This window comes from Aspergillus eucalypticola (genome assembly GCF_003184535.1).
Source record: "Aspergillus eucalypticola CBS 122712 chromosome Unknown BO83scaffold_5, whole genome shotgun sequence".
Taxonomy (NCBI): Eukaryota; Fungi; Ascomycota; class Eurotiomycetes; order Eurotiales; family Aspergillaceae; genus Aspergillus; species Aspergillus eucalypticola.
Window position 1 is genome coordinate 49252 of NW_020290279.1, and position 18725 is coordinate 67976.

At 47.1% G+C, this 18725-nt stretch overlaps 6 protein-coding genes across 6 annotated transcripts; 4 read left to right on the forward strand and 2 right to left on the reverse strand.

Moving 5' to 3' along the window:
- Nucleotides 1-4: 4 nt before the first annotated feature.
- On the reverse strand, nucleotides 5-1672 carry BO83DRAFT_354810 (TBCB family protein; the record flags this gene model as incomplete). Its single annotated transcript, XM_025529116.1, has 4 exons — nucleotides 1564-1672; nucleotides 906-1313; nucleotides 462-681; nucleotides 5-438 (listed from the first exon to the last, which is right to left on the reverse strand). The coding sequence occupies exons 2-4, from the start codon at nucleotides 1173-1175 to the stop codon at nucleotides 5-7; spliced, it is 924 nt and encodes a 307-aa protein (XP_025390917.1). The 5' UTR covers nucleotides 1176-1313; nucleotides 1564-1672.
- Nucleotides 1673-1889: 217 nt separating this feature from the next.
- On the forward strand, nucleotides 1890-3307 carry BO83DRAFT_194992 (tRNA (carboxymethyluridine(34)-5-O)-methyltransferase). Its single transcript, XM_025526586.1, has 3 exons — nucleotides 1890-2237; nucleotides 2324-2448; nucleotides 2638-3307. Exons 1-3 carry the CDS (start codon nucleotides 2112-2114, stop codon nucleotides 3128-3130), a joined length of 744 nt encoding a protein of 247 aa, XP_025390918.1. The 5' UTR covers nucleotides 1890-2111; the 3' UTR covers nucleotides 3131-3307.
- BO83DRAFT_195004 (MYB DNA-binding domain protein) lies at nucleotides 3251-4689 on the reverse strand. The gene is made up of 2 exons (XM_025526587.1): nucleotides 3913-4689; nucleotides 3251-3845 (listed from the first exon to the last, which is right to left on the reverse strand). The coding sequence occupies exons 1-2, from the start codon at nucleotides 4389-4391 to the stop codon at nucleotides 3443-3445; spliced, it is 882 nt and encodes a 293-aa protein (XP_025390919.1). The 5' UTR covers nucleotides 4392-4689; the 3' UTR covers nucleotides 3251-3442.
- Nucleotides 4690-7258: 2569 nt separating this feature from the next.
- BO83DRAFT_195030 (uncharacterized protein) lies at nucleotides 7259-7748 on the forward strand. Its single transcript, XM_025526589.1, has 2 exons — nucleotides 7259-7556; nucleotides 7618-7748. The coding sequence occupies exons 1-2, from the start codon at nucleotides 7341-7343 to the stop codon at nucleotides 7657-7659; spliced, it is 258 nt and encodes an 85-aa protein (XP_025390920.1). The 5' UTR covers nucleotides 7259-7340; the 3' UTR covers nucleotides 7660-7748.
- A 2531-nt stretch (nucleotides 7749-10279) lies between these two features.
- On the forward strand, nucleotides 10280-10799 carry BO83DRAFT_375719 (uncharacterized protein). Its single transcript, XM_025530530.1, has one exon. It carries the CDS (start codon nucleotides 10340-10342, stop codon nucleotides 10565-10567), a length of 228 nt encoding a protein of 75 aa, XP_025390921.1. The 5' UTR covers nucleotides 10280-10339; the 3' UTR covers nucleotides 10568-10799.
- A 5989-nt stretch (nucleotides 10800-16788) lies between these two features.
- On the forward strand, nucleotides 16789-18576 carry BO83DRAFT_414728 (cysteine proteinase; the record flags this gene model as incomplete). The annotated part of the gene is made up of 3 exons (XM_025534586.1): nucleotides 16789-16851; nucleotides 16909-17303; nucleotides 17358-18576. The coding sequence occupies 3 exons, from the start codon at nucleotides 16789-16791 to the stop codon at nucleotides 18568-18570; spliced, it is 1671 nt and encodes a 556-aa protein (XP_025390922.1). The 3' UTR covers nucleotides 18571-18576.
- Nucleotides 18577-18725: the final 149 nt, after the last annotated feature.

Here is an 18725-nt window from a genome sequence, read left to right on the forward strand (position 1 = left end):
CGTATCAAATTTCCTCCATTAATTCATCATCCAAGTCATCCAAGTCCAACGGCGGGAAGTCTCCTACCTCGACTTTCTCAGGCTTCACGAAAACACCAGTCTTATTCGGGCAGGTAAAGAACCTTTGGCCGCCTACGCTGCCATCGTTCTTTCCCAACGGCTCATCAAGCTCAATGCCCACCCAGAGAGGGAGAGCCTCGGGATCTAACTGCACCTTCTTAGGGTCCACGCCCGGGAAAGGGATCGTAGGCACTGGACCAACAAATCGAATCGTTCCTCGTCGAATATGGGGCGGGGACGAGGGCAAGACGATAGCACGTTTATCAACAGCAATACCTAGATAAGTAAAACCATCAGAATTCTTCTGCTTAAAGCCCCAGGACAGGTCCTTTTCGAGTGGAAAGTTCGCGAAGCCAACACCCCGATCAGTGTAACAAGCTCAAGGACATCTGGTTACCCACCTCTCTGTTGAATCTCAGCAGCATCTCTCTCTGATTGCTGACGGATCGAGTCTTCCGGGGTTAGAGCGTTCGGATCGAACCGGCCAAGTTTTTGGTTCTTCTTCCATGCTAGAACGGAGTTCGAGAGTGATTCGTAGGTGGATGTAGGAAGGACGTATTTTTCGACGGATGATAGGTCGGTGAAATTTGGCCGGGCTGCTTGAGGACGAGTATCGTGCACCTAGGTTGAGACATGAGTAAACGCTCATTGTATAAACTGAAAATCTCCTGGTTGAGACGTGTTTCCAAGATGAATGAAAGGAAACCAAGGTCTTCAATAAGCAACACATGGATTTGTTGAGCGAGTAATAATCGAAACCGATCATTGACCAGGATCTACTATCTCAGAGACTGGAGAACGTCGAGTATTCCAGAAATTGAGATGAACAGAAGAACAAGACCTACCTCAATCTCACAACCCTTCATCAACCCCCAGTCCCCAATGATGGAGTCGTCGCCTTCAACCCATTGGTCAGGACGACCAGGGGACTTGAGAAGCAGCCGCTGGCTACCGGGAGGTACGCCTGTCATAGTCTCCAGCTTGCCCTTAAGCTGCGAGACACTCCAAGTGGGAGTGATACGACGCTCTGTTAGCAAGCGTGGCTCGGCACTGGAATTTGCAATGGGCGTGGTAATGGCGACAGAAATGTCCGCCGGAGTAGGTTGAAAAGCCATGGTTTTGGAGCAGTCTGAAGCTATTCAAAGTGCTTGAGATAGAAATATTGTGGAAGCCGAACTGCTTCTGGAGCTCAACAATCTACGTCGTTGTGCCTGTCCGTGTTTGCAGTCCAACAGGGAGGGACTTAGTTCTTTCTATTTTCACGAATTAGATAGAGTAGTGTCAAGGGGAATGTTCAAGGATTGACAGAAGATGACATGAATAGACATGAATTCTCAGTGAATTGCATGTAATATTCAGGGTCAGGCTATTCATCATTTATATAATCAAATTGCCCCGCGAGGGGCTTCTTCCACTATAGGAGAATGTACAGAATTGGGAGGGGCCACAGGTGCGTTCTTGAATAGCTTACAATGTCTGAAAGGGGGTATTTATGATACTGACCAGATCAAGATGCCTTCCCAGATGGAGGAAAGCTAGAACTTATATCGGAGCAGTGGCTGTTGATATCTGATATCAACGCCGAGAGGAATTGACAAGCAAAGGAATTGCTGCTACTAGTTTTAATGTTCCTGATAAATCGTGGGGATTGTTTGCTTCCTTTGATGCCAAACCGCCAATGAGCACGTGGTGTACGGTAACTAACGTGATGATTAATATTACATACAGTGAGCTTTTAGGTAGTATTACCGATACCATACAGCATACACAGTGCGAGATGACGTCTTGTGTGTAGAAGGAGAAATTCGGCCCCTCCTCCAAACATCCAAATTTGTTTCGTTTCTTTGCACGTTTTCAGCTCCAATCATTCAATCAACTTCTACATCGCACTGCAGTTCAGAGATCTGGGTAGCTTCCAAGCCTACAGCGGGGTGCAATAATCTCTAGAGAACGATCCCGAAACTCTCGTAGAAACAACAAATTTGATTTCTATCGTGGGAGGAGTGTTATTCAGTGTGGGAAACCAAGAGGGAAAACCACCAACAAGAAAGATGGCTGCCCCGAATGTTCCAGCCCTGGCAAACATTCCCTCGGCTGATCAGGAATCGTATGAAGAGCAGAATGTCCATGAAGTGTACCAACAAATTGCCAGTCATTTTTCCTCCACTCGTTATAAGGTACTACCGCTTTTTTTCCTGCCGAACTCAACCCCTCCTCGATATTCCAATTGCAATCTCGGGATTCTGTGTTAACCCTTCGACAGCCTTGGCCCATTGTGGAACAGTTTCTTAGAGGTTTAGAGCCCGGTTCCGTTGGTTTGGATGTGGGATGTGGCAATGGCAAGTATCTGGCCGTGAACCGCGAGGTCTTTATTGTTGCTTCGGATAGGTATGTTTCTTTCCCTTGCAGAATGTCTCGTCTCGTCTTGGAGTATTGGATTTCAATTTCAGTTTTGTTTCTTTCTATCTACCGTACTTCGTATATGGGTATTCTCATGTCATTCCTGTCCCAAAAAGAGCCTGTTGTACGCAGGCATTTACCTCCCATTGTATTCAAAAGCTGATCATTCCATGTCAGATCCGCGAATTTGGCCCAAATTGCACAAAAGCATCAGCCACATTCAACCATCATAGCCGATATTCTCCACCTCCCACATCCCGATTCCTTCTTCGACTTCGCCATCTCGATTGCTGTCGTCCACCACCTGTCCACGCCTGAACGAAGGGTCCAAGCTATCCGCGAGATCCTGCGTACGCTGAAACCTACTACCGAAGATTCTCCGGGTGGGAGAGCGCTGATCTATGCTTGGGCCCTGGAACAGAAAAGCAGCCGTAGAGGTTGGGACAAAGGTGATCCGCAAGATATAATGGTTCCCTGGGTCATGAAGGGAACCCCTTCTGCAGACGCTCCTTCCAACGAGCCCAAGGTGTTCCATCGGTATTACCACCTTTACAAGGAGTCGGAACTCGAGCAGGATATCAACAAGGCGGGAGGCCATGTCCTGGAATCAGGATATGAGAAAGACAACTGGTGGGCGATCGCAACACGGATAAACCCAGGATCACCATGAGATACATGATTGCAGTGGGATCATCGAGATCCAGCCTCGAAGCCCGTCTCCCACATCTGCATAGCACTCACGACAGGAATGACGATACGAGCATTGGACTCGTCAAATTGAGGCCTCCTCTCGAAGGTGCCTTTTCATGTGTAGCAAGATCAAAGCCAGATGAGGATAATGAAAAACGCGCACACACGCACTCGGAAGAGCTCTTATATGACAAGCCCTCCCATGAGTGAAGAAGATATACCTCCAACCAGCGCTATGCAATTCGTAATAACGCAAAACACACAGGCATAGACATCGTTTTCTTCATACCCTCTACGGGAGGGTTCGAGGGGGCAGACCGAGGTTGGGTCCCAAATGACCACTGTGACCACCCAGGTCCAAGGGTCGCCCCAATCTATAGGGTTCGCGGGGAGCCGGAAAAGTTGGGTGCGGTGCAAATGCAGGAACTCCAGCGGTAAGTTCCTCCACCGAAGGAAGTTGCGGCGGAGGAGGGATTGGACGAGACGTCGATCCTTTTCTCGGTCGAGCTAGAGACGTGCTGGCTCTGCGAGTTCGGGGCGCTGGTGGATCTATGGCGGTACTTGATAATGAGAATGGGACTACTCCCGCTCGGCGCGCCATTTCTTGTTCTCCCAGTTGCCAGTGCATGGCTTCTGCAGCCCTCCACGGAATGGCCATCTCCTCTGCTACCTTTGACCACATCTCTGCCTTGAATCTGCAATGAAAATCAACAACCGTTTGATTAATCTCGAGGCACCGCCTCGCTGTCGCTTAGAACATACCTTTCATATAACCTCGCAAGTTTGTTCTTCTTGTCCTCATCCCACTCACTTCTGCGTTCCAAATAATTCTGATAGTGTAGACGGCAACTGATGGCACTTCGGCCAGGAAGCCGTTTGCTAATATCCTCCCATTTCATGCCACTCCCTCGTAGCTCAATGATCAGGGCATCTTCCTCCGGGGACCACTTGGATTGCTTTTTAGCCGGTGACTCTGCTGTGTGGGCAGGTTGAAGGCGCTTGGCAGGCACCGTAGCCGGGATCTTGGACGTAAGCTGGGGCACTGGAGGGACCGAGGACAACGACGCTGGGGCAGCCACTGGCAACGTCGGTGCCACCGAGGGTGGTGGGATTGCGCTGGGTGGGTAGCTAGGCGCTGTAGTCACCGAGGCGGCTTCCTCTTCATCCTGAGGCTTCAGCAGCAGTGAGATATCCACTTTGGCGGGAGGAGGCAAGATAGCGTGATTTTGTAACGCAATCATATGCGCGGTTCGCAGCGGAAAATTCCTTTCTCAAGTAAAGATATGTATAGCAAAGAGCACCATATGCCAAGATATATAGAAAATGATAGCTCAGAAGCCCAACCCAACTAGATGCAGAGGTGAAACGAACTGGGGGAGGGGAAGAAGTTGTAGGATAAGGAGAAGATGAAAGAGATCAAGAATATATCAACCGAAATTAGGGAGAGAGATAGCCTGGGTTACCAAAGACGTCCCAACCAGTGAGATGAATTAGTGCCCTTGTTGGATATTCTTCTGTTTTCCCGGCAAAAAAACTCCACTAGCTAGTGGCGAGTGTACTGGTGGCACTGCGGCAGTGTCGATAAGGTAAAATAAGAGAGGCCGCCAGTTAAACTCCGAGACTGTTATAGTGGGTGTGCGAGGAGGAAATGGATGGAAAGCAAAGCGATAATGCAGACAAGAGTATTCGTCTGGCGACTGTCATATATAATGACGGGGCCTTCAGGTCGGAGAGAAAGTTGATATGTCCGATAGGTGTCGAGGCGATAGCGTCAAGCTGAAATCGAGCGAGATATAGTAGGGATCAAAATATAGTATGTCTGAACAGTGAAGAATGTACTAGAGGTAGCAGTGGGCACCAGTTAAGTATAAGCAAGAGTCAAACAGGGTGGAATAGTCAACGAGGGTAAATGGAAGAAGAAGAAGAGGTAAAGAAGTAGAAGACGGGAAGGAAAAGAGAGTCAGGGAAAGGGAGAAAGGGCCAGACAAGACAGATGAAACGTCTGAAGATGCATAAGAAGAGAGATCATCGGGGACCGTTGACAGCTGGTTGGCGCAGCAAATAAGAAGCTCAGCAGTAATATTGCTGCTATGGGGAGGGAAAAGGAAGCTAACGAAGAGGCGAGGCCAGGGCCAGTGGGTTCGAGAAACCGTTTAATAAATAAACATTATTACTAGAGATCATTAGTTAGCGGTCGTTATTATTTTCGATTAATTTTATTTCATTTTATTTTTTTTTTCTTTTTTCTTTTTTTCCCTTTTTTTTTTTTTTTTTTTTTTTTTTTTTTTTTTTTTTCTTCTCTTTACCCTTCCCCCTCCCCTTCTTCCTATCCTATTCCGTTTTCCTGTTCTGTCTCAATCTCATTTGCCCCTCGAGGGAAAGCCGTTAATACTCCCCTCCACCTTCTCCTCTTCCTCCTCTCCTCCTCACTCACTGCCTTTTAATCCAATAGTAAGTCAGACAGATAGGATTAAGGTCCACGCCCAGCCGTCAAGTCACAACGGAAGAGTGTCAGATACTGCGGTGCTTCCATTAGTGGGATCTAAAAGTAATCTATTTATCTATTTGGTACATTGGCTTAGAGTACTGTCTGTGGGCGCATAACAAAGTAAATAAGGAGAAAATAAGGAAAAGAAGGGAAAAGGAAGAAGAAAAGACAATAAAATAAATCAACACTGATCATCATCATGATAATGAAATGATGAGATTCATCTTTCCCCCAACAATAATCCCACCCCCTCCTCCCCATTCAGAGCAAGAATCAAAACGGCACTGGGCTTAACCAAAATAATAATAAAATACTATTATCAACGCGGCGATGATTATCAAAACGGTTCCACACCCGGGTACTATACTTGACGGGAAGGGCCTTACTGGCGGTCAAACCTCTCCGGAAGAACGTTCGAGCCCAGACTCGGTCATGTTAATGACTCGGTTGGTTGGTTGGTGAGTTGGCTGGCGAAACAGGATGGATACAATCAACTCCGTCCTAGCCTTACCTAAGGTACCTGCCCACCTCCTACCAAGACTTGTTGACTGTCTGCTCCGAACTTACCCAAGAAAAGCTCAAGCTGGGACGCGAGTCCCTTTTAGGTCGGCCATGATGATAATCGTCAACATCATCGTCGTCATGACCATAAACGTACTGATAGAGAAAAAAAAAGGTACAAAATATAAATGGATAATAAGAGTGATATTAATGCTGTGAACAGGATGGAGACACACAGTCGATAATAACATACGACGATGCTCTATTCAGGTGCGTTATCGTGTGCACTCCGGGTGTAGGTAGGTTGGTCCTTTCGAAGTATAGATAGTAGTATTGGTACATAGATGTCTTGTCTGTGTTTTTTTATACCAGAAAAGTGTTTTTGTGAGTTGTACGATGGAACTCTTCCTGGCATACGCATAAAGGGCAGAACAATCGAAAATGTCTTGTGCTGCATCTTAATTAAGACCGCATTATCTTCAAACTTTCCTACTGATCCTAACTCGAACTTGGTTGGTTCATTTGGGGTGCTTTTTAGGTGCTTTATGTGGGTGTGGGAGGGAAGAGGAAGTTGCGTACGGAGTATATGCATAGCACACTGTTCGGTAGCCCTCAGGAGGGGCAGCATTGGTATTGCTAGAGAAGGAAAGGGCAGTGAGCAGCAAGTGTCTAAGCCACAGGTGGGTAATAATAGTGGGTAATGTAGGTGGTGGGGAGTTGTTTTTCACTTGGCCTTGAACAACCGGGAACCCCGGTATAGGACCCGAAGGTTAGTTAGGGTAATTGTCTTGAACAAAAATTAGGAGGAAATAATCTCATTAGACGGTTGAGGAGCATGGTTCCTCTCTGTGGAGAAGACCACCGCCCTAAGCCGGGAAGTGGAATGGTCTTAGAAGCTCCAACCAGAGGGCGAAAACGGCCGATAATGGGGAGCATGCGTAACGACGACGGCGTCAAGTCCCCAGAGGAGGCTTTGAACCACCACCCGTCGGCCGAAACGGCGAAAAGGGAGAGGGGATGTACTTTTTACGTTGACTTGGAAAAGGACGGGAAGGAATCGGCTGACTTTCTGTCATTATTACTCTTTAGGGAGCCAAAACTAATGCTAACAGATGGTAAGAAATTCAGTGCTTTCCAGAGAAGGACCATAGTATAAAGCTCATTTACTCGCTTCCCGTGTTCTCCCAATATTTTGTTACTTATGTATTCCAATTTGTTTCAAATTACTGTTATTTTTCCCTTTTATTTTATTTATCCTTTTTGTGGAATTTCCGGTTTTCTTCATGGTATTTTTGATTGGGCGCCGCTCAATCTAATTAAATTTCCGAGGCCCAACGGCCATGGGTTGCTCCAGCCAATTAGTCCCAGACCGTCTGGATGGATCTGTCAACGGCGAACGAACCCCAAGCCTGGAACGGCAAGTATCGTCCTAGGTAATATCGCTAGCTAGGCGCTAACTAGGATCCGGGGTCTTTTAGCACCAGTTCGCCTCGTCCACCTTTCTGCACTTCATGCCTTAATTGACTGGCCTTATCGGTCCAAACGTCAGCATAGTCCCATTCATGATGAATATCTTTCCCGTTCTTCGGGTAAGTCTGAGCGTCCATGTTGTGACCAATTTAGATTGAGTCATTTGGCTGCCTCACAGCCTTGCCTTTCTTTTATCAGTTCAGATGAGAGTGGGAAGTAAGTAAGATTATGAGTGAGTATTTTGTAGTGATGAGATCCGTCCCTATGGGATCTGGCAGCTTCAGCAAGGGAGTGAAAGGCAAAAGTGATACATCCACTCGTGGTGCTGTCAATCAGGTGACAAGGCGGCAAATGGTTCTCTGCCGAGCCTGCACTGGTGGATCAACGCGGGTTCATCTCTCGTAAGTGGGCTTTTCTGTTCCCTTAATGTTCTAAGTGGTAATATGAAGCTTCGCTTCTCTGTTCCTACTTTGTAGCTAGGTGCGTTCTAAGGTTGTCTTTAGTGTCCATTTACCTATTCCGTCAGGCTAGCAGAGATTGGAGAACGGTCTTTGCTTTTCTGCTGAATTTCAGTTATTCTTTGATTTTCTTGCCTTTCCCTGTTTTTGCTTTTTCTTGTTTTGTCTTTCCATCTCCCCCATCTCCCAAAAGCATGTGCAGGCAAGGTTTCTACCTTATCCCTGTCGGGTCTGACGCACTTATTCTCCGAACCCATCAGTCAACATGTCAATGGCCCTGTTACAAGCAGAAAGTGATATGGGTATCTTGTCAATACTACTAACAAAGTACAGTAGTAGTAATAACAAGAACGCAAAGATTCCCCCGCCCAATCAGCTGGTACAATTAAGACGAGCCATTCAGGCTTTTGCATTTGTTTCTTCCGGGTCTTAGATGCATGAAACACAAGAACCCTAATGTTGGCAAATTTGTTTTTTGGTCCTTTTCCTTTCTTCAAACAAGAAGAACATTCGTATGAGATTTGATTTGGATCGCTATGATATTGGTACCATCACCTCGAGTCTATTGCTTGCTAAAGGAGGGGCGCCATGGTGCCATAAAAGAACAGGTGGTACCATAGCTCACTATAGTGTACAGTATATACGACCTTCTATTTCGTCTTGTTTTATTTTTTTTTTTTTTCTACCTCTCAAAATCTAGTGCTCGTTACCGAAAATCTCGGTTGGCGACAAATTATTGCCTGGTTGCAAAGTCCGCTGTGGCTCTTCGAGTTCTATTCCTGTGGCAGATACTATGGGGTCATAGGTTTTGATTACCGTCCCGATAAACCCTCACCCATGACGGTTGAGATTTCGCGATCTCCGGGTCTCGATGGCTCCCATTTAATTAGGAACTGTTGATCGTTTGGGCTGGAACCACAAAAGTGCTGGTACGGCGTGCTTCCAGACTCGCTAAACCGAACTGATTGCCGCCAAAGACGCGTCGGTCTCTTTTCTCTCTGCGCTTGTCTCTGGTACTATGTATCCCTATGGCAAAGATTGATGGGTCAATGTTCCATTCACATCGTCTTCAACACAGTAGGTCCTTCACACTTGTGATTTCGGGAGGAGGGGACGAGGGCGATGTGCCGTTCGTCTCTCATCTCTTTTTGACTGGCTTATTATGCTATCTTATTCTAAACTCCCGTCACCTACCAGTCCTAAGTAAGAGCTCACTGCTACCTACATACTACTAAGTAGATAAGTAAAGCATTCCCTTTTCAAAGGTATAATTAACAGAGAACCATCTTCTGGTTCAGGGAAACAGAGGGTAACAATGGGTATGTTTGGGTAAAAAAGAGGGAGGGCTGCGGAGAACCTGGATCACAGCTGGACATCGAACGACGGGGCCAGCGGGAACAAGGGGTTTCCCGCGCAGCTGCAAGCCTGCAAGATTACCTAGGGACCAGTGGAGACGGGTCAAACGGTGGCTTGCCTTAATAGCATTCTTCCGACGAGAGTGGCGGAGGCACCAGAGGCCATCCATGCCCAATCAGCACCAGCTTGGGCCCCGTGTTGACAGGCTAAGTGGGACCGACAACGCCAGCTTAGTCCGTTCCATTACTCAGTGACATGGCAAACGCACTGGCGGTCGCAGGGCGCGAGGCTTGATTTCGAAGCTCTCTCTCTCTCTCTCTCGCACTGATGGGCCTTATTGGGAGAGGGGTGAAGGGGCGGATACTCGCTACGAGGCTTCTTTAGCCTAACTGTAGTTAGTTGTGTACTATACTCTTAGAAGTACTAGTAGTCCCATTTTGGGCCCCCTCCTCCTCTCTACTTTCCCCTCCTCCTTCCTCCCCTCTATGCTCCAATAATCTCCATTCCCCTTCAAACTGGCTCTGTTCTGCGTTGAGTGTTTACTACTACTTGTAGTAAAATAGTGATTATAGTTAATTGGTATCTAGCTCACCGGTAATCAAGCCATTGTCTAGTAAAAACTCCAATGGGCATTACGTACAACTCGATGTGGCAACGCAATTCGCATCGTAGGTAGCTGCGTACCCTACCTACCTAAAAAGTATCCATGTACCATTTTACCATCCTGTGTAGTAACTTCATGTGCAAAGTAGCTTTCAATTTGCGTTGCCTTGAATTGATTACACTTGCCAATGGCTGTTCTTCCGCTTTCCTGATTTTCTAGCCAACTCGGTGCGACTCTACCGACAAACCATGGGAAACAGGCTGCGAATTTACCAATTATAGTTTTGGCGAACGAGCAATTCATGAACACACAATGGCATCCAGGGTGACGCAGAAGATGCAGTCCACCTACCATGGAACCAGAGGCGGTAAGTCACCGCCGGATAGATCCATTCGGAGAATTCATGGGTCTGAACGACGCAAACATGGGTCCCTTCGTGACGCGAGCCATGTTACTGTAACACATTCAGCTTTGACCCGATCGATAAACATCATCATTATCATCATCATCATCATCACTATCATGGCGACCTCTCTATGAGGCCTTTTTTGCTCTTCTGTCGATTGATCTTGACTTTTAGCGACAGACACTCTGCTTTCACTCATTCTTTCATCATTCTCTTGGATTTGTCCTCCAACAATATTGCCCAATGACGATGATGATGCCACCGTCTATACCAGGCGAAACACTAAGTATAGCGTAAACAACTGTGGGTTATGCTCTGCCGTTGGTCTAGAACTCTTCGTGCATCTAGTACAATGTTCTCCTCTTGTCGAAACGCGTCAAGCTGCTGCTTGCTGAGTCGAGTCTAGGGCCCGAACGAACATGATCCAAATCCCGATTGTGGCCAGACTAAGTGCTTTCCAGCCGATCATCATAACCATCACCCCTTATGATAGTTGACTAGTACTTAGGGGCCCAGCAAAAAGTACTATAGTCTCTGCTGCTAGTAGTAGTGCTAGTACGGAGTACTCAAGTCTTCCACTGCGTAACGGGTGGCCAGATGGCAAGATCAGCCTCCACATCCGGTTGGTTGAAGGAGACCTCGACTTGTTGCGGTCTATCGCCCCTCCCCTCGTGTTCAAGGCAAGTTCGGAGTTACACGCGCATGAAGCTTGTAAAACAATTCATTTATTCATTCATTTTTTTTTTCTTTTCCCACTCCATGTCTCTTGCACTTCGGTCAAACCAGCTGTAAACTGTTGAAGCTTGTTGTACAACAAGCAGATCAGTCCCCAGCCGCTAGCATTGGGAGGGGGTTCAACTGTCTATCAGCATCCCATTGAGGGTTCGGGAAGCTCACTCATCTCCATATTTACCGCATCTGAGCATACTCGGTACTCAACCAGTGCTTAGTAGCTTTGAACAAGAGCTCACTGAAGTGGACATCTGGTTAAGGCGGTCACACTCCGACCCGCTGGGCACTTTGAGCCGTCGACGGGGCTACATGTCTTTCTTGGGAAGGAGACGGATCGTTCTCCAGTCTAGAGCGCAGTAAGTACGTCTGTTAGCGACGTTGACCAGAAAGTCCAAACGGCTTCGAGGGTGGTTGACAGCCGTCATTGGACCAACGCCAGTGGAGTCGGGCAAGGATTCCATTGCTCTATCTATTCCTGGCTCGCAGTGATCGTCGCAGGAAAATGTCCGACGACCTCAAAGAGGGCCCTCTCTTCTCTTCCCCCCACACACCCATGGTCGCATCCTCATGTCCGTGTGTCATGACTTGAGGGTTCGGTTCTACCGCTTCGGGGGCCTTATCTACTTGTCCCCCTTTCCTTTCCGCGGTTTATTTCCTATACATCTCCTCGGCCCATCTGCCAGATAGAAATAACTGCAATGCCGTGATCTAGATGCCAAGACTCGGCTATGGCTGAAACTGGGAAATCATCATCGGACTTGTCTTGTGGTGCTTGTTTCATTTTGGGGAATTGTTCTGATCATTCTAGCCTACCCATCCCTCCTTGGTGGTATGATACTTTTTTAACTCAGCTAGCCAGAGTGACCGATAATCTTGATAGTCGATACTAGTAACCCAACTCTATCCATGTCCAGGCAGCCTTATCCCTTCCTGAAGATACTCCCAAAGTTTCAATCGCATGGTCTGTGCCCGTGGGGTAGGCAGGGCCAGGGTGGTAGTAATCGATACTAGGATTTTGGCGTGGCCCAACAATTTAGATAGAGAGTATGTTACCGGGAAATCCGTGGGCAAGTATGCTGCCGGGAGAGGAAACAGAACAACGGATAGGTTTCAGTCTACAAATCAGACGTCGGAAGGCTTGCATTGGGCTGGAAGACAAATCGAAACGGGCATTGGATCACCGCTTCGTGGCAAAGCTGAAAGGTGGTCCCGTGGCTATGGAGCCTGGAGTAGAACGCTTGATACTCGCTCGGCGCTGCCCAACCTGAGTGGATCTCCGAGTCAACTGGAGGCCTAGAATTGGCTGCCACCGAAGCAGGTACTTTGTTGGCATCAAGATGCGAACTTTGGAGGGAGCTTGCAGGTATCCCAATTCTACTCCGGTATCTACAGCATTACGCTGTACTACCAGAATGAATTGATTCCTTTTGATTAGGTGCCCATTTGCTACGGTAGTAACTAGTGGTATTAGTACGTATTCATCATTCCAAAGGCCATGGTAGCTCAGATATAGCCCAGCTTCAAAAAAGGGCGAGCCTCCGTTCCGACGAGTGCTGATACTCGCATTGTGTGATGTATAGTGTGTGGCTTTCCGACTCCGCAATTATCCCTCTGTAAGATGATTAGGTAGTCAGTAAGTGATTTAGGGAGCTTTATCTCACGTTCAACCCTCGAAAGTGGGTTTATGTGGATGCTGGCAAAGGAACTCAGCTGTCACCTTCCCAAGGTAGACTAAACAAGACCCAAACAAAGTCCATGGAAGAATTATCCATGTATTTTTCTTCCTTCCCATCTCCTGTTCGTTGCCTTGCTTCCATGTCTTTTCATTTCTGGTTTGTTTTTTTTCTTTTTCGCCCCCTTCCCTCTGGGTATTTGCTTGTTTTGTATACTCCATATTCTGTAGGCCCGAATTTTGAGAGTATCTTTCTTTTTTCGATCACCCCCCTCCCTTCCTTCCCTTTCTATGATTTCTTATTTTTTATGCGGTACTTTGTATGACCTGTTCTCAATTGCCGGTCTCTGCATCTGCATCTACTGTGCGTAGTTGGTCAGTCAGTTTAGTTACTGACCTGCAGGAAGGAATTGATGGTGGGACCTATCTACCACCAACTGTATCCTACCCCTCCCCTTCAGCTGATCACTCACAGCTGAACACGAACAAACGAACCTACCTTTATGCATACATACTATACTACTACTGGAGATACCTAACTACTTGCGCAGTAAGTCTTCCTACCTTCTGCCTCGACAGCACAAGCCAATAATCATTACCTTCAATGGCAATTGAACAAACCCAAGGCAAAGTAAGTATCTACCCACTAGTTAGATGTATATGGAGTAGAAAGAAAGCTAACCACTAAGTCATTAACTAAATAACTAGGGCAAAAAACCCACCGAGCAAAACCCGGCACTGGTACTATCTTTCTACTGGCAGCGCCGTCCCAGCTACCTGGATAATATTAATGTTGAATGGAGAGCTAACGTAAAGTAAAAAAATAAGGAAAAAAAAAAATAAGAAAACCGAACCAAACCGAACCCGACCTACGGAGAACTCCGTTAGTTACTTTCTTTAGCTACCTATGGAGATTTTGGCAGACAGGTCACTCACAAGAGAGAACGCAATTCCGCGATTGAGGTACTCCGTCCGAATCCATCATCCACTTTTGCGTTCTTTTTTCTTTTTTATAATTTTCAAGTAAGGGTTTTCCGACTTGGTTAATCTGCAGGAAACCATGGTTCGTCACAGATTAGATGCAGGTTTAAACAGTTATCTAACAACTTCCTTCGTAGTTGGACTTTGATTGCTACGGAGGAGTATGGCCCGATGGGTCAAAGGTTCGCTAACCATCCATTTCACACGGGAGGGAGACAGAGAGCGAGAGCGAGAATGGTGTGAAGTAAGTGGTTACATTATTTACTTTGTGAATGTAAAATGTAAAATGGAAGGTTTTGGGTTAGAAGCAAGGATAGAATGGCCCCTCTGTCTTTCTGGAATTGCGACGCTCCTGGACTGGGTCTCAGCTCTCTTACTTACCTTTCTCTGTGTATGTTTGTCTATCATTCTCTCTCCCGAATCAGACCATGTGGTCGGTCAGAAGGAAAGAAAGTCGAAGGACTTGACTAGACTAAACTAGAACAGAGAGAGAGAGAGAGAGAGAGGACCGACCCAACGGAAAGTTTTGTGGTGAGATAGCCGATAGAGATTGACTTGAGGCGTGAGATTAATTAAAGCTCGTCCCGGTGTAATCAATATATGATGCTGGTCTAGTTCTAGTTCGAGTCCAGTATCTATCTAGCTGACGATGGTGAAGAAAACGAAGAGGGGGAGAGGAGTACTACGTAGTAGTGTGAGAGAGAAAGAAGAGGGGTGGTTTGGTTTGAAGGGGTCCGCCCGGGCTGTCGGTAGGAAAGGCCAATTTGTTTGGGTGGTAAATTAATTCCGCTCCACTTGATGACCAGATGAAACCAAAACCGAGGCCGGGTTGTGGGGAAAGGTAGGAAATTACCACGCGTCTAGAAATGATTTAATTTATCTAGTCGTGGGTATCTTGGTTGAGAGAGGAGTCTTATTGTCTGTTCGACCAAAGTTAAGTCTACTTTAGTATCCATGATCTAGTAATTAGAAGGTTTTTGGGTCGCGATCGAGGAAGGACAGAACAATGGGAGAGTATACTTTATTACTTAGGGAAAGAGGGGGGAGGGGAATTAATATTGTGATGCATACTTTCCGGACACTACTGGACTAGCAAGAACCAGTTCATCGGTGAAGTACGGGTGGTCTAGACTCGAAGGAGATTTAACTTTTTTTTTCTGGTTTCGCGTCAAGTTCTCTTCTCCATCCTGGTTGTGTTCGGCTATGGGTTGGTTTGGTGGTAGATTGAACGTATCACTTTGGACTGGAGGGGGAGAGGATGACGGAGGGAAAGCGGCTGATGAGGGAGCGAATAGTAACTTAACTTGTACTATACAATGATCATGTTAAGTGTTTCAGATAACCCTTCATCCCTGCCGCTTTATTGACATACATGAGCAGGAAAGCGGATCGAATCGGATCCTCCCAAAACACACATGAAGGACCAAACGGACACAGTAGAAGCACACTGGCAACGGGCTCGTGTGACATGGACGGTTTGACCATCATAGCTGGGCGGCCTCTCCTAACAACCAGTGGTGAACTAAGTCCAACGGATACCCGTCATCATGGCCCATTCCCTCACTACTTGCCTACATACTGAACCATTGACACTGACACAACCGTTGAACGGCCAGGTGCCGTATCCCGCTGCAATAATCCTGTTCGAAACTTCCCGTGTTCGAGACAACTCTTAGAGCTCACGTCCATCTCATTTGTCGTGGAGAGCGCCAGCCCCGTCATCGTTCGCTACCTCCGTAGAACCACTAGGGTAATCTACCCAGGCTGGACTGGCCGGAAACCTGTAGTCCTTGTCGCAAGTACCAGGGCTGGGTACTATGGATATGTCTGCCGGACCGGGCCAGGGTGTACCTGACTGGTCAAATCTGGAATTCTCATTTCCGCGCGGGTGGTCTGGCAGCCGGCCAGAACTTGGGTTAAACCCCACTCGATCTCGGCCGTCGGGAGTCTCTCAGGACGTCATTGCAAAGGCCATACAGGATACTAGGATGCAAGTACTCCGTAATCGGGACCCAGTCCCTGCGCTGAATCGCTCCGTACAACTCTTGAGTGAGCAGCTGCTGGTAGAATAAGGAAAACAGTATCCGATGTCCTATAATAGCTGGACACGTCACATGGGCATTGGATGTGTGGTGATAAAGGAAGCAAGAGTCGCAGAGTGATATTAACATGTGACATCTTGGTTTTGATCATGTGACTCTATTGTCTACTATGCAGTACTGAATAGGAAATCAAGGACCCGGAAACTTCAATTGAGCTCTTGATAGATATGTTGGGGCCTCTTTCTGCTCAGATCCTTATGCATGGGTACAACGTTCCCCAAGTCCTCGGGCCTACATCGCTTTGGACTATACCACCCACTAGTTCGAACAAACAGGATGCGGAACACTGATGGACTCCAGAAGAACAGTCACTATAGGAACCTTGATTTTTCTTTGTTTAGGCATCCTAATTTTCTATTCTGAGAGACCTGGCCATTATAGAGGTGGTCGACAATGACCGCTGCAAAGCTGTATGGTCCTTTGTTTCTCTGTATTCAACACGGGCTACAGTGTCTGGATAGCATTATCAAACAAAGCCTATATATAAGATCATATATTTGAATCTCTATGTTTACTTTTGAGTCAATAGCAATGCTGTCATCGGAAACCAATGACCACACGGCACCGTTCATTGAATACCGCGCAAGGCTGTCTCGGTTTAAGCAGTTCAAAGAGATCAGAGGGTGAAGAGATCCCTGCACCAAGTGCAAACGAGATAATGCATTTTCTTCCATTCCCACCTTGTCGCTATGTGGTTTTCAGACATAAAGCGAGCAGCACTCTCCTTTGCGGGCATACCCCTTGATCATGATACAGAACGCCTTTCCATCCTGCTAAGTTCGTCTACTCTCGAGCTATACACTCATACAGCTGTCTTTATATTTACTATTCGCTGGTCAAGGAACGAAAGATATTGATAGTCCAAGATATGACCGAGCCAAAACCGGAACCGGAACTACCACATCGACGGCTGTCACAGTCACCAGAATCGGTATGTACTCATGGATGGCCGAGCTAGCCAAAGATTACTTGACTAACTGTCCGGCAGGATGACCTTATTACCTCTGGCTGGGCCCCTCTGGGATTCAGTCGGGAGAAAGTCAGGGGATTCAAAAATCCAGGTACTTTATGCTACCGGAACGTGGTGCTTGTTGTACTTATGAATACGCCTATCTTTCTGAAATGGCTTATAAAATATCGCAAAACCCACGAAGCGTGTACTCCAAAACTGCAGAAGTGCTTGACTTGTTGTCTCTATCGTCTTTATTATCTATATTGGGTCGAAAAGGATGATGGAACGCAGAGATTGCAGAGATGCCTGAAACCGTTGTGGAAAATACTTGCAAAGACCTCCTGGAAGGGTTATACCGAAGGGCAGCAGGATGCGCGTGATTTTATGGAAAGCATATTCCAACAGCTACTTGTAGAGGTAGATGAACAGGGGTAAGGTTCTTTCTTCATATGTACGCCACACTCCCGATACTAACTTGAATATAGCCGCCGCGAACTAAACGGTATCTTCAAGACTCGAGTGAGCAGGAACGACAAGTGCTGCAAATGCGGGAGATCAAAGAATCGGCCTGATGAAAAATTCTTCATGGTGTATGCTCCTGAGGATGAAAATATGCCCGGGTACGCAAACATCGAGGAAGGACTGCTAGACAAGCCAGAGCACTCGAAGGGAAAGTGTGGCAAGTGCAGGCAAGAGACAGACCATATTATGTCTGAGAAGGCTTTATACCTTCCTGAAGTTCTTCTTGTTCAATTTCCCAGAATGAAATACGACAAAATCACGAATGAGCCCAGGAGAATTAGGGTTCCAGTCTGGCTTCAAAAAGACATAGAACTCCCACCTGGCTTATTGAGTGATACAGTGAAAATTGAAGGCTGCGCTCGTTATGAGCTTTTTGGGATAGTATTCCATGAGCCACATGAGACGGACATTCAGATGGGTCATTACACCTGTGCTGTCATGGGACCAGATAATAAGTGGGCACATCAAAACGACATGGAAACCAATACTTATGGATCGCTGGAATATTGTCTGGATTTTGGTGTGGATAACCACAAAAGATTCAAGCCTTCCTACCATGATCGCGTCTGTTGGGCGGTCTACCACCGTGTGCCTCTCGAGAGGCCATTAGATCTTGGATCAGGGGTCTGGGAGGAAGATCAGGCTTCGGTCATGCAAGCAACTGACAACGATGAACCGCCCAGCAACCTTGGATGCCATGGCGGCCCGGATGCAGGCTCTCCAAGGGGCTCTTCCCCAGAACCTGGCCCAGGTTCGATGAGCATCGCGCCTCATAATGCTGTATGCCTGGAACAATTCATTCACCTAAAGGGACGAAGATTGAAATGGACAGTCGACGACCAGCTGGTCATACCTGAGGGAGATGGGCCCCTTGTCTGGCTGAAACCGGGGAAAAAGGTTCAACATGCCGAGGTCAGGCTTAGACTTGTCTGCCGAAAGACGAGAGAGGTCCTCACAGGGCGAGCTATCATTCCCCTCAAGCCAGATATTACACCCGAGCCATATGACGCTGGACCACGGCCGGACACACCTGTACGAGACATTGGAACACAAACACAACTCAGGGTCCGCAGGGAAGACAACGGGTCAGCAAGACCTTCGGGAAGTGCGCAAGATAGGGTTATCTCTGGGAGAATTACAAAAGCCAGTAGCCAGAAGCGGTCTCGATCCGCTTAGGGGGAGGGGGAGCTGCCTCTCTTAAGAAAGGCGCTTCATAAATTGGACTTGAATCTGCTGGAAGTCATGTGGTGATTGAGATGGTAGTTGTGTTGTTCGATTATATATTCTTTCTAGTGTGCGGATATCTCAATGCAATGCTTCCATAGTACTTT

Excerpts from the sequence above, each read along its gene's own strand:
- BO83DRAFT_195004 (XM_025526587.1), bottom strand. The coding sequence starts at position 4,391 with ATGATTGCGTTACAAAATCACGCTATCTTGCCTCCTCCCGCCAAAGTG. Across the intron at positions 3,846-3,912 it reads CTTGCGAGGTTATATGAAAG|ATTCAAGGCAGAGATGTGGT; the intron begins GTATGTTCTAAG and ends TTTTCATTGCAG.
- BO83DRAFT_194992 (XM_025526586.1), top strand. The coding sequence starts at position 2,112 with ATGGCTGCCCCGAATGTTCCAGCCCTGGCAAACATTCCCTCGGCTGAT. Across the intron at positions 2,238-2,323 it reads TTTCCTCCACTCGTTATAAG|CCTTGGCCCATTGTGGAACA; the intron begins GTACTACCGCTT and ends ACCCTTCGACAG. Across the intron at positions 2,449-2,637 it reads TTTATTGTTGCTTCGGATAG|ATCCGCGAATTTGGCCCAAA; the intron begins GTATGTTTCTTT and ends ATTCCATGTCAG.
- BO83DRAFT_195030 (XM_025526589.1), top strand. The coding sequence starts at position 7,341 with ATGTATTCCAATTTGTTTCAAATTACTGTTATTTTTCCCTTTTATTTT. Across the intron at positions 7,557-7,617 it reads CGAACCCCAAGCCTGGAACG|CACCAGTTCGCCTCGTCCAC; the intron begins GCAAGTATCGTC and ends GGGGTCTTTTAG.
- BO83DRAFT_375719 (XM_025530530.1), top strand. The coding sequence starts at position 10,340 with ATGGCATCCAGGGTGACGCAGAAGATGCAGTCCACCTACCATGGAACC.